The 16735-nt window shown below is 46.5% G+C and overlaps 1 protein-coding gene across 1 annotated transcript in view; it reads left to right on the top strand.

The window, feature by feature from the left end:
- The first annotated feature begins 2614 nt into the window (after positions 1-2614).
- Positions 2615-16735, top strand: part of CIDEA (cell death inducing DFFA like effector a) — a 35372-nt gene continuing 21251 nt past the window's right edge. Inside the window, exons 1-2 of the mRNA XM_044293944.1 lie at positions 2615-2729; positions 13707-13854. Of these exons, the coding sequence (XP_044149879.1) occupies positions 2683-2729; positions 13707-13854 (195 nt within the window). The 5' untranslated portion in view covers positions 2615-2682. The remainder of the gene's footprint in view (positions 2730-13706; positions 13855-16735) is intronic.

A 16735-nucleotide genomic window follows, 5' to 3' on the forward strand; every position in this document is an offset into this window, starting at 1 on the left:
AGGTCATCAGTACACTACGTCATGTATACACGTCATTCTACACCAGGTCATCAGTACACTATGTCATCTGTACACGTCATTCTACACCAGGTGATCTGTACACTACGTCATCTGTACACGTCATTCTACACCAGGTCATCAGTACACTACGTCATGTATATACGTCATTCTACACCAGGTCATCAGTACACTACGTCATGTATATACGTCATTGTACACCAGGTCATCAGTACACTACGTCATGTATACACGTCATTGTACACCAGGTCATCAGTACACTACATCATGTATACATGTCATTCTACACCAGGTCATCAGTACACTACGTCATGTATATATGTCATTTTACACCAGGTCATCAGTACACTACGTCATGTATATACGTCATTCTACACCAGGTGATCTGCACACTACGTCATCTGTACACGTCATTCTACAGCAGGTCATCAGTACACTACGTCATCTGTACACGTCATTCTACACCAGGTGATCTGCACACTACGTCATCTGTACACGTCATTCTACACCAGGTGATCTGCACACTACGTCATCTGTACACGTCATTCTACAGCAGGTGATCTGTGCACTACGTTGTGTATATACGTCATTCTACAGCAGGTCATCAGTACACTACGTCATCTGTACACGTCATTCTACACTAGGTGATCTGTACACTACGTCATCTGTACACGTCATTCTACACCAGGTCATCAGTACACTACGTCATCTGTACACGTCATTCTACACCAGGTCATCAGTACACTACGTCATATATACACGTCATTCTACACCAGGTGATCTGTACACTACGTCATGTATATACGTCATTCTACACCAGGTCATCAGTACACTACGTCATGTATATATATCATTCTACACCAGGTGATCTGTACACTACGTCATGTGTACACGTCATTCTACACCAGGTGATCTGTACACTACGTCATGTGTACACGTCATTCTACACCAGGTGATCTGTACACTACGTCATGTGTACACGTCATTGTACACCAGGTCATCAGTACACTACGTCATGTGTACACGTCATTCTACACCAGGTGATCTGTACACTACGTCATGTATACACGTCATTCTACAGCAGGTCATCAGTACACTACGTCATCTGTACACGTCATTCTACAGCAGGTGATCTGTATACTACGTCATGTGTACACGTCATTGTACACCAGGTCATCAGTACACTACGTCATCTGTACACGTCATTCTACAGCAGGTCATCAGTACACTACGTCATCTGTACACGTCATTCTACAGCAGGTCATCAGTACACTACGTCATCTGTACACGTCATTCTACACCAGGTGATCTGCACACTACGTCATATATACACGTCATTCTACAGCAGGTGATCTGTACACTACGTCATCTGTACACGTCATTCTACAGCAGGTCATCAGTACACTACGTCATCTGTACACGTCATTCTACAGCAGGTGATCTGTATACTACGTCATGTATATACGTCATTCTACACCAGGTCATCAGTACACTACGTCATGTATATATGTCATTCTACACCAGGTGATTGTACACTACGTCATGTGTACACGTCATTCTACACCAGGTGATCTGTACACTACGTCATGTGTACACGTCATTCTACACCAGGTGATCTGTACACTACGTCATGTGTACACGTCATTGTACACCAGGTCATCAGTACACTACGTCATGTGTACACGTCATTCTACACCAGGTGATCTGTACACTACGTCATGTATACACGTCATTCTACACCAGGTCATCAGTACACTACGTCATGTATATATGTCATTCTACACCAGGTCATCAGTACACTACGTCATGTGTACACGTCATTCTACACCAGGTGATCTGCACACTACGTCATGTGTACACGTCATTCTACAGCAGGTGATCTGTGCACTACGTTGTGTATATACGTCATTCTACACCAGGTCATCAGTACACTACGTCATGTATATATGTCATTCTACACCAGGTGATCTGCACACTACGTCATGTGTACACGTCATTCTACACCAGGTCATCAGTACACTACGTCATGTGTACACATCATTCTACACCAGGTCATCAGTACACTACGTCATGTATATATGTCATTCTACACCAGGTGATCTGCACACTACGTCATGTGTACACGTCATTCTACACCAGGTGATCTGTACACTACGTCATGTGTACACATCATTCTACACCAGGTCATCAGTACACTACGTCATCTGTACACGTTATTCTACACCAGGTGATCTGTGCACTATGTCATGTGTACACGTCATTCTACAGCAGGTCATCAGTACACTACGTCATGTATATATGTCATTCTACAGCAGGTGATCTGTACACTACGTCATATATACACGTCATTCTACACCAGGTGATCTGCACACTACGTCATCTGTACACGTCATTCTACACCAGGTGATCTGCACACTACGTCATGTATACACGTCATTCCTTCTACAGCAGGTGATCTGTACACCACGTCATCAGTACACTACGTCATCTGTATACGTCATTCTACAGCAGGTGACCTGCACACGCAGAGCAGGAGGAGCGCAGTGCGCTGCTGGGCGGGGGGAGGAGATCCAGCGTCTCCATCCCTGGAAGTAGGGGAAAGGTTAACCCCGCTGCCTCCTCCCCGAGACCCGGCAGAGTCGGAGCAGACGTGCAGACCGGAGGATGCAGAGCGCCCTGGAATACGCCTGGTCTCCCAAGGCTCTCATACGGTGAGACTCCTCCATCGCAGGGAGCGGCCGTTCAGGCGTCCGTCATTGTAGGAGCGGTTCTGTGGTCATAGGCAGGGAGCCGGCATTTACTGGTTGCGGTATCGGTGCGGCTTAGCTATGAGCAGGTTTTGTGCTGTCTCCACCGGGATCGTGCCTAGTATAACGCCATTTGTACTGATCCATGGACACCTGCCATTAGTATATGACCCGTGTGCCAGACAGAGTGGGGGCCCTGCGGAACCCCCCCTCCGAGCCTATGCCTTCATCCCTGGGGGCTGTGTAGGAGGAACCCTGTAGCATGTATATGTAGAATTTACAGAAGACTAAATTCAGTCAGCATAAATGCCTTATGCAGTGTGTGCCCCCCCCCTTTCCACTGATTAAAAAGGGGAACGTCCAAGCACCAGCCATATGGGCTCATGCACACCAATGTATATATTTTGTTTCCCCATGTCCATTCCGTTTTTTTGCAACCCGTATGCAGAACCATTCACTTCATTGGGGCCACAAAAAAACGTAAATAAGGCTACTTTCACACTCGCGCTTTGGGCGGATCTGTCATGGATCTGTAAAAACGGATCCGTTACAATAATATAACCGCATGCATCCATCCATCATGGATGGATCCGTTCAGATAATACAACCGTCTGCATCCGTTCAGAACGGATCGGTTTGTATTATCTGTAACATAGCCAAGACGGATCCGTCTTTAACACCATTGAAAGTCAGTGGGGGACGGATCAGTTTTCTATTGTGCCAGATTGCGTCATAGAAAACAGATCCATCCCCATTGACTTACATTATGTGTCAGAACGGATCCGTTTGGCTCAGTTTTGTCAGACGGACAGCGAAACGCTGCAAGCATGGAGGCAAACTGATGCGTTCTGAGCGAATCCTTTTCCATTCAGAATGCATTAGGGCAAAAATAATCCGTTTTGGACCGCTTGTGAGAGCCCATGACGGATTTCACAAACGGAAAGCCAAAACGCCAGTGTGAAAGTAGCCTGACTCCGTGTACATTCTGTTTCTGTATGTCCACATGGCTGTTCCGCCAAAAAATAGAACATGTGCTATTATTGTCCGCATTATGGACAAGGATAGGACTGTTCTATTAGGTGCCAGCTGTTACGTTCAGGAAAATACGAAATGCGCACAGCAATTTGCGGTCCGCAAAACATCCAACAGTCGTGTGCATGAGCCCTATAGCTGCAAAAATGCAGCCCCTTGTCTTATGGATGGGCATGCCTGACAGGATTTCTTGGTCCATAGGGAGAAAGGTGCAGGCGCACATCCACCCCTGCATAAGAGACCGCCCCTTGCAAAGTGTGGCCACAGGGCGATCACCCGATTGCCCCAGCGCCCGCTCCAGGCACCCTTGGCTAAGGGCCCTGCCACAAATTCAGGATTTTTTTTAATGTCATTTTTAAAGCCAAAATCAAGTGTTGATCATAAAGACCGAGGAATTATTTGTCTCACTTCAGTAAGTGGCATTTATCATGTGGAGAAAGTTAATACTAACCACTTACTAATGTATTGTGATTGTCCATATTGCCTCCTTTGCTGGCTTTATTCATTTTTCCATCACATTATACACTGCTGGTTTCCATGGTTATGACCACCCTGCAATCCATCAGTGGTGGTCGTGCTTGCACACTATAGGAAAAACCAGAGAGGTCAGCCTCTCTGGTGGCTGGGACCATGGGAGCACACATTGACCATCATTAGACCAAGTGTCTCTGTAAAGCCCTTGCCTAATACCACAGCCACGTTGCTGGCGAGTCGCCTGCAATTTACATAGTTCATGGAGATAGTAGGATGCGACACATGACACAAAATCCATCAGGTCTGGATTTTTGGCGATTGTCTCATCACAACTGCAAAATCTCATGTGTCGCCATGTAGACTAATGGTTAATTTAATTTTTCTGTATAGCATAGCCTAGTAGACTATACTATTCTATGCTGAGGTATTCAATAAAAAATATACTGTGTGTCGTACATGGAAGCCTACGGGCAATATATTCATATGTAAACCCAAATAGTGGTATATGCCTGAGTTACAAGTTAGAAAATCCTCCTGACATACGCCTCCGGTGGAACACTCGAACCTGATGTTAAAGGGGTTGTCCATCCATTAATACTGATGATCAGAATAGGTCATCAATATTGGATCTGCGGGGGTCTGATACCCGCACATCCACCAATCAGCTGTATGAAGCGGAGGCAGTGCTCCATGCGCACTGCTTCCTCTTCATGGGGGCAAATGACACACTCTAATACTGACTTATTCCTAAATAAATAAATGACATCAACAACATAGTGGAGGAAATGGCCGCTGTGCTTTATTAAGGGTCACTTAAAAATATTTTACAACCATATGTTAAATAAATAAATAACTTTGAAAAATACCAACATAACCGATACCATAAGACCAATAATAAATTAACCATATAAAGACCAAGATCCACTCAGCATGAGCTGAGCGACACTACCCCTCTAATAAAGCCCAGCGACAGATGACACAGTGAAAAAATTAGGGGAAGGGGGGGTGGGACGCTGGTCAGCTCTCCAGGCACTACTGAGCCAGCTCCGTTTGAACCTGGAAATATAAAGGGGAACAGATTCCCGCCGATAGTACAGCAACAAATCAGGGAGCTGGAAATCTCTCCCAGCAACAGGCAGCAACCAATCAGCTGCTTTCTTGACACACAGCAGCTGGAAACTTCTGGAATGCAGGTAAGACATTTCTGAGGTGATTTACCTGAAATAGAAAAAAGGGCGGGAAAAGAGATACAGGGAAAGAAACAAGGCCCTTAAACCTTTATCTTTTCTGCCTAATAATGGTGTCATTGCCCCCATGTCTCCCCCCAAGCTAGACGCTCTGGTGGGGTCAATTCATTATGCGGACGCAGGACCCAGTGGGGCCCACGATCCGCATCCGACATCTTACACCATAAAAAGGTAGCACATGCACTACTTTTTTGCTGGGTGGAGGCATGGACAGAAACCCCACGACAGAACTCCGTAGTGCTTCCATGGGGTTCCGTTCTGCACGGCACCTTCAGGATTGCGGACACATTCAAACGCCGACGTATAGTCGGTATTTTCCTGAGGCATCTGCAGAGCAAACGATAGAAGTGTAAATAGCCCCCTGCCTTTGTGCGTATTATCAGGATGTTATCTGATAATAACATGGCAATACATGGCATATTGTGCCCAACCTGCAAAATTATCAAACAAGCATACCATCAACAATAAAATACACTGACTAGAGAGTGGAGGTAAACGGAACTGATTTATTAAATAAATACCAAATACAACTTAACTTAAACTTTTAAGAGCCCAGTCATAAACTCAGACTCCAAATATATATATATATATATATATATATATATATATATATATATATATATATATATATATATATATATATATATATATATATCTATCTATCTAAATACCAGAGTCCATCCCATCACGGGACGACTATCATTACTTCACCCAGCATCAATCACGGCCCCAAATACCTACCATACATGAGGGCGGGCGGGAGGGGCAATCAGAATCCGGCTCCACAGGCAGGTTCAAGTCAAAGACAAGCCCAGCCTGCGGAGCACGGACAATTATAGCCCCCCCCCAGCATCCTAATAAGCCAATCGGCTATCGTCTCCAGGGCTCCGCTAACCTTCCCCTAAACCCTGGGACAACATAGGCTAAAAATCCCACCAATTGCAGGACGCTCACTGGGCAGAATCATTCTTCTGCCCAGTGATCCCACAAGAGCGGTAAACCCTTTTCCCGCCCAAATTGCCTCCCAAAATAAACTAGCTATCACCGGGCAGACAATCCCACAGGGCAAACAGCCATCAGGCAAATGCCAGTATGGCCATGCGTCCCCCTCCATAATGTCCGGGGTCCCCTCATTGCTAGGGAAATGCTCTTTATGCTGTATGGCTCAGGTACACTTGAGCTTTAAGGTATTTTCACACTAGCGTTATTCTTTTCCAGTATTGAAATCTGATAAAGGCTCTCAATACCGGAAAAAAAACACTTTTGTTTTGTCCCAATGCATTCTGAATGGAAAGCAATTCGTTCAGTATGCATCAGGATGTCTTCCGTTCCGTCCCTTGTACGGTATTTGACCGGGAAAAAAAATCCGGAACACTACCGAACTTGCCATTGAAATTTATTAATGCCGGATTCTGTACCAAGTGTTCCGGAAATTGCCACATCGCCAGATCCGGTTTTCTTTTTCGCCTATGACAGCACCCCTGGAGAGACGGCATCCATCTCCTTAGGACAGGAAACAGGAACCAGAACCGCCTTTTAAAGGAGGGATCATCCCCTCTATCTCCAGTTCTGTTTCCTGCCCTAAGGGGCAGGAGGGAATCGGATCCGCTGGAAGATGATCAATGGAAAAGGGCTGCAGGGGTCCCGGCTATTGTAATAGTGTGTGGAGGGTTACCCCCGTGCGGCGTAAGTCTCCACTGGGAGTCGCTGCGGAAGTCTGGGCTCCCTTCTCTATCCTTACCACTTCTGTCCCCCTTCCCGTTTCCTGAGAGGGTCTTGACCTTTCTGGCCTCCTGCGAACCTCTCCGTCCATGTTCGGCCGCCGGCCCTCGTGATGATCTGCAGCCTGTACCTTCGGGTTGCGGTGGTGGGAGGGAGCGGACACTGCGGACTGGCAAGGGAGTGACATCCCGCTCGTATTAGATTTCCTATAGGAGGTATGGAACAAAAAACTTTAGGCCCAGCATTTTGAAGGTCCAGATTTCAGCCTTAAAGGGAACCTGTCACCGGGATTTTGTGTATAGAGCTGAGGACATGGGTTGCTAGATAGCCACTAGCACATCCACAATACCCAGTCCCCATAGCTCTGTGTGCTTTTATTGTGTAAAAAAACCCATTTGATACATATGCAAATTAACCTGAGATGAGTCCTGTATGTGAGATGAGTCAGCGACAGGACTCATCTCAGGTTAATTTGCATATGTATCAAATTGGTTTTTTGACACAATAAAAGCACAGAGAGCTATGGGGACTGGGTATTGCAGATGTGCTAGCGGCCATCTAGCAACCCATGTCCTCAGCTCTATGCACAAAATCCCGGTGACAGGTTCCCTTTAAGCGCCTTATTTGAGTTAAAGTTAGCGAAACATCCTTGGATTAGGAGGTTTATAACAGCAGTGTCTAAGTTATCCACGGTCTGTAAAAATAGAATTCCCCCTAGGGATTTAAATTTGGTCCTCTTCTCTCACTTCAGACCCTTTTCGAGCCAATTGATAAAATATCCCCAAAGTTGCTCTCCCTTAAAGCTTGCTTTCCTTCTGGCCATTACTTCAGCTAGAAGAGTTAGTGAGATTTCCGCTCTCTCTGTTGACCCTCCCTATTTGGTGATCCTGGAAGATCGGGTAGTGATTTCTCCTGATCCTTCTTTTTTTTTACCAAAGTCTCTTCACGTTTTCGCCAGTCTCAGGCGATAGTGTTAGCTTCCTTCTGTGCTTCCCCTAAAAATAAAAAGGAATCAGAGTACCACTGTCTAGATGTTAAGAGATGTATTTTGCAATATCTACAGGTCACTCAGCCTTGGAGAGCCTCCTCACGTCTGCTGATTTTTGTTTCAGGGAGCAAAAAAGGGATCTGCAGCCTCTTCTAACACTATTGCTAGGAGGATTAGACAGGCCATTTCCTTAGCTTACTCTTCTAAAGGGATTGTTCCGCCCTCTGGGTTTGGGGCTCACTCTACGAGATCAGTCTCCACGTCATGGGCAGAGAGAGCTTTTAAGGCAGCTACCTGGAGCTCCCCACATACGTTTTTTAGACACTATAGACTACAGTTACCTTGTAATGAAGGTCTTCCCTTCGGTAGTAAAGTACTTCAGGCTGTGGTCCCACCCTAGACAAATTCTCGCCTATTCTCCAGGGGTGCTGTCATAGGCGAAAAAGAAAGATTGGATTATGCTTACCTGTAATCGGTTTTCTTTGAGCCTATGACAACACCCGGTTAATTCCCAACCCTATGTAAAAATTGTGTGTGTAATAAATATATATATATATATATTACCACAAATATTGCAGCAGCACAGTCAGAAGTTGTGCACTGGGTGCAAAGTTCCTCACAGAGGTAGGCTTCTCCTCCAAGATATATATTCAGCAAATGATGAGGCAGCACTTCCAGCTTTTGGTGGTAGGGTGACGACCCCAAACTTTATTCCTAGCAACGTTTCGGCCTACTCAATGAGGCCTTTGTCAAGCTTGACAAAGGCCTCATTAAGTAGGCCGAAATGTTATGTTTCTTAGTTCTTGAGAAAAGGACTGGAGATAGAGGGGATGATCCCTACTCTAAAAGGTGGTTTCTGTTTCCTGTCCTGAGGCGGTCTCTCCAGGGGTGCCGTCATAGGTTCAAAGGAAACCGATTACCGGTAAGTGTGATCCAATCTTTCCAGTCTGCGCATGCACAGTTCTTTCTACCTTTGAAAAAATTAAATACTGGATCCGTTTTTCCGGATGATACAGGAAAGACCGATCCGGTATTTCAATGAATAAGTCTAACGGATCTGGAAAAAAAAGATATCCGTTGGAAAAAAAAGATATCCGTTTGCATACGGATTTCCAGATCCGACAGGCAGTTCTGCCTGCTGGATTCTAACAACGCTAGTGTGAAAGTACCCTTACCTCAACACGGAGAACTATCAAAAGATTTAGGATTTTCTATATTTTAAAAGAATGCGCTTACAGGCTCCATTTTTGTGATATTTAGCTGCAAATCAGCTGTAAATGCAACAATGTTTAACGGATATTGCTCCTTTTTTCTTAGTATTTTCATAAATAACCCCTTTATAATGACCCCTTTACTTTTATAATCCTTTTAGTTCTGTAAATCTGAAAGAAGAAGCTTATGTACTGTACACGCTTTTTCTTTTCTTAATGTCTACTACCACCCTAGCTTGGGGCAAGCAGCGTTTGACATCACCTGTTGCTACACTAAAAAGGGTATGTGCAGAAAATCTGCAAGTCTGGACCAAAACCGCACAAAACCCCCATACAAATCAGCACTATTCATTGCAGTTTGGGCATGTTTTTAGTGTGGATTTGATGCAGGTCTTCCACTTCTATTAAAAAGGGGGAAATCTGCACAAAAAAGCAACAACACTTGACATGCTGCAGATTTCTAAATCTGCACAGTCTGTCTATTTCACCACCTATAGGTTAATAACCCATATAGCTGGCGGTTGATCTGCGCCGGCTTCTACATAACTTTGGCGCATTCGGCGTCAGTGTAAATGTAAGCCCCCTTTCCTAGCTGTCTTACATTTAGACCATTTTCTATGCCTAAACCAGGCATAGAAAATTATGCCTGTGCTACGCCCACTTTTTTTTTAGACGTGGCATGAGTGGGGAAAAGTCTTGTGTAATGTAGGCGTATTTCTGGATAGTAAATGACCCCCAGTGTACATGAGATTTGGCTAATCTCATACGCTTTGCTAGTACTGTACACTGTGGTTTTTCCTGCGTGGAATAAACCTAGTGTAATTTGCACAATGTATAGGCACCCTTAGGCCCCTTTCACAACGAGTGAGTTTTCCGCACGGATGCAATGTGTGACGTGAACTCATAGCACCCACACTGAATCCTGATCCATTCATTTCAATGGGTCTTTTTTTTTTTTTTTTCACACATCAGTTCTGTGTTGCGTGAAATATGCAGCATCCTCTATATTCAGTGTTTTCCACACAGCCCTGGCCCCAAACAAGTGAATGGGGCTTCAGTGAAAAACGCATTGCATCCGGAAGCAAGTGCGGATACGATGTGTTTTTCACTGATGGTTGCTAGATGTTGTTTGTAAGCCTTCAGTTTTTTATCACGCGCGTGAAAAACGCATCAAAATGCATTGCACTCGCGCGAAAAAAACTAAACGCAATCGCAGACATGCTTGCAAAATGGTGCAAGTTTCACTGAAAGCACCCTGAACTTATCTGGACCTAATCTGTCACGCTCGTGTGAAAGGGGCCTTAGAGTACGGCTACACAGCGGCACGTGTCGTACAACTCCTAGTTGGAGAACAGTTGTGCAACACAAAAATATGTGCAACTTGCTGTCTCGTAACTATTTTAGAACTGTCATTTGGCTGTGAAAATACAGTCTCGGGCAAGTCAAGTGTCACGCACGACTTCCATTTAAAGGTGTTGTCTCCCTTCAGCAAATAACTTGTTTTTTTCATGATAAATGCCAATACAAGGCACTTGCTAATGTAATGTATTATGATTATCCACATTGCTTCCCTTGGTGTCTGGATTCGCAGGTACAAGGTGCCCAGGACAGCGGCTACTGCGTATACAAGCCCCCACAATCCAGGCCACCAGAGAAGCCGGCTATTTTTCCTATAGTGTGCAAGCACGACCACCGCTGCTGGATTGCAGGGTGGTCATAACCATGGAAATGAGCAGTGTATAATGTGATGGAAAAATAAATCCAGCCAGCAAAGTAGGCAATATGGACAATCGCAATACATCCATATGTCTGTTCTGCTTCCCCCCCCCCCCCCCCCCCAAAAATAGAATATGTCTGATTCATTTTGCGGACAAGAATAGTCATTTCTTACAAAGGGCAGAATGTGCTAATCTGCCAAATGTGGAATGGACACAGCCGGTATCCGCGTCTTGCAGATCCGCAATTTGCGGACTGCAAAATGGATATGGTCATGTGAATTAGGCTAAGGCGACGCGACAACTGAAGTCGTAACAAAAAACCTGTGTGTACCTCTGCTTAAAATTGGAGACATATTAAAGTCCAGTATCGCCCCACTGCCATATTTCAGATCAGTAAAACCTCATCCCATCCCATCTACATGATTATTTTATTTTTATTTTTCCTCTAATTGCTGCAAAACGGCAACATTATTTTATGGAGGCCAATGTGTTTGTCCTAACCCTGGGAGTACGTGCACATGGGAGTGCAGTTTATGTAGATCCGCTGCGGTCAAACACCACAATTTGCATTTGTTACTTGTGGATTTGCCCAAGATCTCACCCTTTGTACAGGAGATTTTAAAAATCCCATCTACTTAGTAGTGTATTACGCTGAAGATTTTCTGCACAAAAATGAATGTGTAATACACAGCATGTGGGCTAATAGATGCCAAAGCGTCCTGTGCCATCCACCTCTTGCTTATATGAACCTATACTACTGGCCATGTACATTGGCTAAACCAGCTGACCCTCTTATGTGTATGGGGGGAATCTCCCTCGGTAGCAGATGTCAGGTTCAGATTTTGGGTTTTAGCATATCCAAGCTGTATGTTCTCGGCAGGAAAGCTGCTCTGGCATTGGCTTGCACCACTAGCCCTATTAAAAACACATGAGCTTAGAGGAGTCTGGAAGAATACCTGTCGGCAGCACAAGCATCTGCTTGACTGTTATCTGGGGTACATTTGCATCTGCGGCATGGCTGATCTGGCACAAATGCCGCAACGGTTTTTGTCCAGCTCAAACCTAGTCAATGGACCGGCAGTGAATTGTAGAATCTGGTGAAATCCGACAGGCTGCTCTCCACCGGAACATTCTTCTGGAGATGTGAACGTACCCTACGGCCCCATTCATACGAATGTAAGGCATCCGTGTTGCAGGCACTGGCTGTGCTACGGACCCATTGACTTAAATAGGTCCGGGATCCACAAGGTACGGAAAAAGATAGGACATGTCTTACCTTTTGTGGAGCGGAGGCACGGATCAGAAGCCCACACTTTTCAGGTTTGTGCTTCCACACCACAAAAAATGGGACATCTTTTGTCGTATTTTGCAGATTGCTCACCCGTTCAAGTCAATAGATCTGCACCACAATACCGGCCAGCAGTCCGCAACACGGGCACAGCAACCATGCAGTCGTGTGAATGACCCCTAATGTGCAGGTTGGGATTTGATTTACACATTGCATAAATAATATGTAGAGTTGAGCGAACCTGCCTTTTGGGAGATTCGAGTTCGGGGTTTTAAGCGAATTACGTAATGGATTCCATTCTCACGGAATCCATCACATAATTCAACGCCGGCATGGCGCATTATACAAGTGTATGGCCAGCTCCGAGGGTTCCGTTCTGCTGGCCGTACACTTGTTTTATAACGGAATGCCTCTAATGGCATTCTGTTTGGCATGTCGGCATTCAATGACGTTATAGATTCCGTGAGAACAGAATCCATTACGTAATTCACTTAAACTTGACGAAAGGTTCGCTCATCTCTAATATGCAGTTGAACCAGCCTAGAAATACAAATCTGCAGGGTCTGAACTCAGTCCAACGACTGGAGTGCTTTACCATGGGGGATATTTTCCTTAGTAATGAAAACCTCACTTAGGACTGGGATTCTCAGCTATACCAGCGTCGCCATGTCTGAACCCTGCCATATACAGACAATCTCCCAATTAGCTAATTATTGTGTGCCAGGGCGGTGACTCTGCTAAGCAGATTACTGGCTTTCTACTCAGCCTGGAATGCAATCTAGTTTGGCTTCGTTGATCCGTAGGCAATGACATTAAAATACTACTTGTATTGAGCTGTCTGACAACACGTTTTTGGTGCTGTTGTCACGGCATGGACTGCTGCTCTGTCCTGACAACTGGTGGCTTTTTCTGGACATTTTACAGCCTTTATTTCCGGACAGATTAGGAGTACAAGCATCTGTGCGGTATAGGGGGGTTCCGAAGTCTCCATATTTGAGGCGTTGTCACCTCCGCTTATAGCAACCAATTAACGCTTCCATTTGTTAAATTGCTGTGGAAGAATGAAAGCTGCACTGTGATTGGTTGCTATGGGAACCAAGGACTTTGAGGCATTTCTGTCGAATAAAGGGTACGTTTCAGTGGCCCTGTGTTTTCTGTAAATGATCACCGTGCTTTCACAAAACTTTTGTGAAAGTGACGCACTGTATCAAAAAGGTTTTTTAAAATGAAATGTTTAACGTATGGTGCTTCTTATTTGCAGATCAGTTACTACTGTGGGTTCCTCACTAACTCGAAAAGTTCTGTTCCCACCTCTTCCTCCTCCACCACGACCCTTTCGAGTATCAAATTGGGACAGAAGCCGGCGAAAAGGGGTGATGGCTGGCACCTTACAGGAACTGCTAGAAAAGGTACTTGTTCTGGATTTCTAATATATTGTGAACTGTACTGTGCAAATTCAGGGCAGCACGACACTACGACACTCTCCTTTGGACAAACTCTCCATCCTATATTAGGTCCACAGCCGGTACATTACACGGGTATAACTAGATACACAGTGGCCCTACGCCAATTTCACGTCCACAGCAGATTTGAAAAAGCATCGGTGGGCATGAAGCTTTGTGTATCTAGTTATACCCATGTACTGTACCGGCTGTGGACCTAATATAGGATGGAGAGTTTGTCCAAAGGAGACTGTCGTGCTGTCACTTTCATATTTGAATGAGTTGAAGCACCTTCTTTCTGTACTCAGTGCATGGAACTACAACTCTCAGGAGATTTGGTTCAGAGAACAGTAGTGCCAGCTGTGTGTTTTTAATACGAGACTGTTAAAAAGCAAACTATCCCTTAAAAGGACTTTCCAAAATACAATAACAATATTTTTAATGCGTCACTAACTTTTCAAAATGTTTTTGATAAGTCATAGAGGCTTATCGAAAGTTTTGAACTGTGGGGGTCTGAGTGCTAAGACCCCCACTGATCTCTAGAACGAGGGGAGAGAAACGTGTGCTCTTTCTCCTCGCTGCACGAGCTGAGCTTAATCAAAGTCTATGGGCTTTTCTCGATTCTGTCCTCAGCAGCAAGGAGAGAGCGATATGTGAGCGCTTCTCACCCCTCATATAGCGATTTGGTGGGGGTTTCATCATTCAGACCCCACCAATCAAAACTTTTGATATGTCTCTGACATATCAAACGTTTTACCAAATCGCATTGACACTTTAATTATGTACTCTGGGAGGCCTTGTTGATGGTGCCCTTATTTTCCACACCATAGGATGCACCTAAGTTTTAGAGGAGGAAAATAAGAAAAATATATTTTCTCGTGCATGGCATTGGGGGACACAGCACCATGGGTATATGTCCAACTACCACTAGGAGGCACTAGACACAAAAAGTGTTGGCTCCTCCCAGGTGGGCTATACCCTCTCCACAGGCACGAGGCTATTCAGTTTTAGTCTAGTGTCCGTAGGAGGCAGACCTGTCCTGCTTTTTTGCAGGTTCTGCTGTTTATTTTTATTATTTTTCTTTTTTTCTCTCTTCCGCAGGTCGGTTTTTTTCCACCGTTATACCTGCTGCAGGCTGGGGCTCCATCGTGTTCCACTTTAGTTGCCCCCCCCCTGCGGGCGCGTACTTCGGTACCATCGCCGGTCACCCAGTCCCCACGGACTGCATCCGCAGTGGCTTGCCGGCATTCCCACGGTTCCCGTGTTGAGTCTGCCGAAGGGGTGACCGTGCTGCGCCCGAAGACATCGGATGGTGAGTATATCGGATGGTGAGTATACTCCCCTGTCCCTGTGTCCCTGCCCCAGGGTTAGGTTCCCTTCTGTGGCCAGGGGGATGGGATCCACCTTAGCTGGGGGTCCTGGGGAGCCTCTTCTTTCCTCCTAGCCAACCCCCCCCCCCCTCCTGGGGGGGTTTATATTCATGGTTTTTCCTCCCTTCTTTTCCCCCTCGGTTGGTCTTTTCTCTCCTCCCTGGCCACACAGTCTCTCCCTGGCTTCCCCGCTACTTTAGTCCCCGGCTTCTGCCGGGACTAGGCCTCATCTTCTATGGCCTGTCCCCGGCTCCCAGGTGCTCCATTTGCCCTGATCTGCCTATCCCCAGGTGTCGCTTCTCCCCCCCCTACCCTACTCACCTATTTTTATGGTCCGGTGGGCCCTCTGTCGGCCGCGGTTCACCCCGCCCCCCTTGCTCCATTCCCGGCCGCCTCATAAATCGAGGCCCCGGCTTTTGGGCCTGCTAGGCCGCAATCTTCCTGGCCCCTCCCCCTTGCTTCCCGGGCTTTTCTGAGCCCCGCCCGGCCCTCGGGAGGAGCTATCTCCTCTCCCTTTCCTGGGCTAACGTGTTTTTTCTGTTGGAGGGGGTGGTTAACCCCTCGATTGCTTCATGTCCCCTGCAGCCCTACTGACCACCTCTTTTTAGGGAACAAGCTGCTGCTGCACCTCTTTGGGGGAACACTGCGTCCGGGTCAGGATAGACAGCCCCTGCTGGCTGCTTTTTGAGCATCTCTTCTCCCAACAGCTCCTCGGTCGCCACGTGTTTTCACGTGCGTTCGCTGTCTACAATGGCTGCCATGTGGTCAGCCTGTCCCTGCTGGTGTGCAGTGCCTCTTCCCAGATCCCATTGTTTTCCCTGAACAATCTTTTTGTGTAGGTTCCCCATGAATGGGTCCCTCCGTGTCAATGCCATGGGAACCTTGGCCGACTCTCCCTAGCAGTGTCGCTGGCACGCTACCAACCCATATTGCGGCCACCTCTGCCCTCCAGGGTCCTCCCTGCAGATGGGGCATGCTCAGTTAGGGGTACCTGCACCCGGGTTCGGCGAGGGGTAGCTCACAGTACACCCTCGGGTGGTCTCAACGGGGTCCCACCCCTCCTCGGCATCCTCGGATCCCCCCCAGGACAGGCTTGAGGCTGGTGACGAATCCTTCCTGTCACCCCATCCGTTGCCTCTGGGGACACCTCTGCACCGATTCCCTCGGAACAGAGAATCAGGCGGTCTTCCTCCATATAGAAGCCCTCTGGGAGGTCAAGACTACGTGCACAGAGGAACCTCTCCTACCTAAACAGGGTTGGTATCACCTCTAGTGGATTTTCGGATGGTGCTCCCCTGACCGCACAGGTATTCAACCGCACAGGTAAGGCAGCCGTCCCCGTGTTTAGCATACTGAGTCACCTACCCGGTGTCTGATACGTACGCCTTCTCCTTAACAGGGTGGTTCCTGCACCACTGCCATAGGCTGTCCCTGACAAGCCTTCCTGGTTCCCCTATACCAGGGGTTATCCTCTACAC

This window comes from Bufo gargarizans, chromosome 5 (genome assembly GCF_014858855.1).
Source record: "Bufo gargarizans isolate SCDJY-AF-19 chromosome 5, ASM1485885v1, whole genome shotgun sequence".
Classification (NCBI taxonomy): Eukaryota; Metazoa; Chordata; class Amphibia; order Anura; family Bufonidae; genus Bufo; species Bufo gargarizans.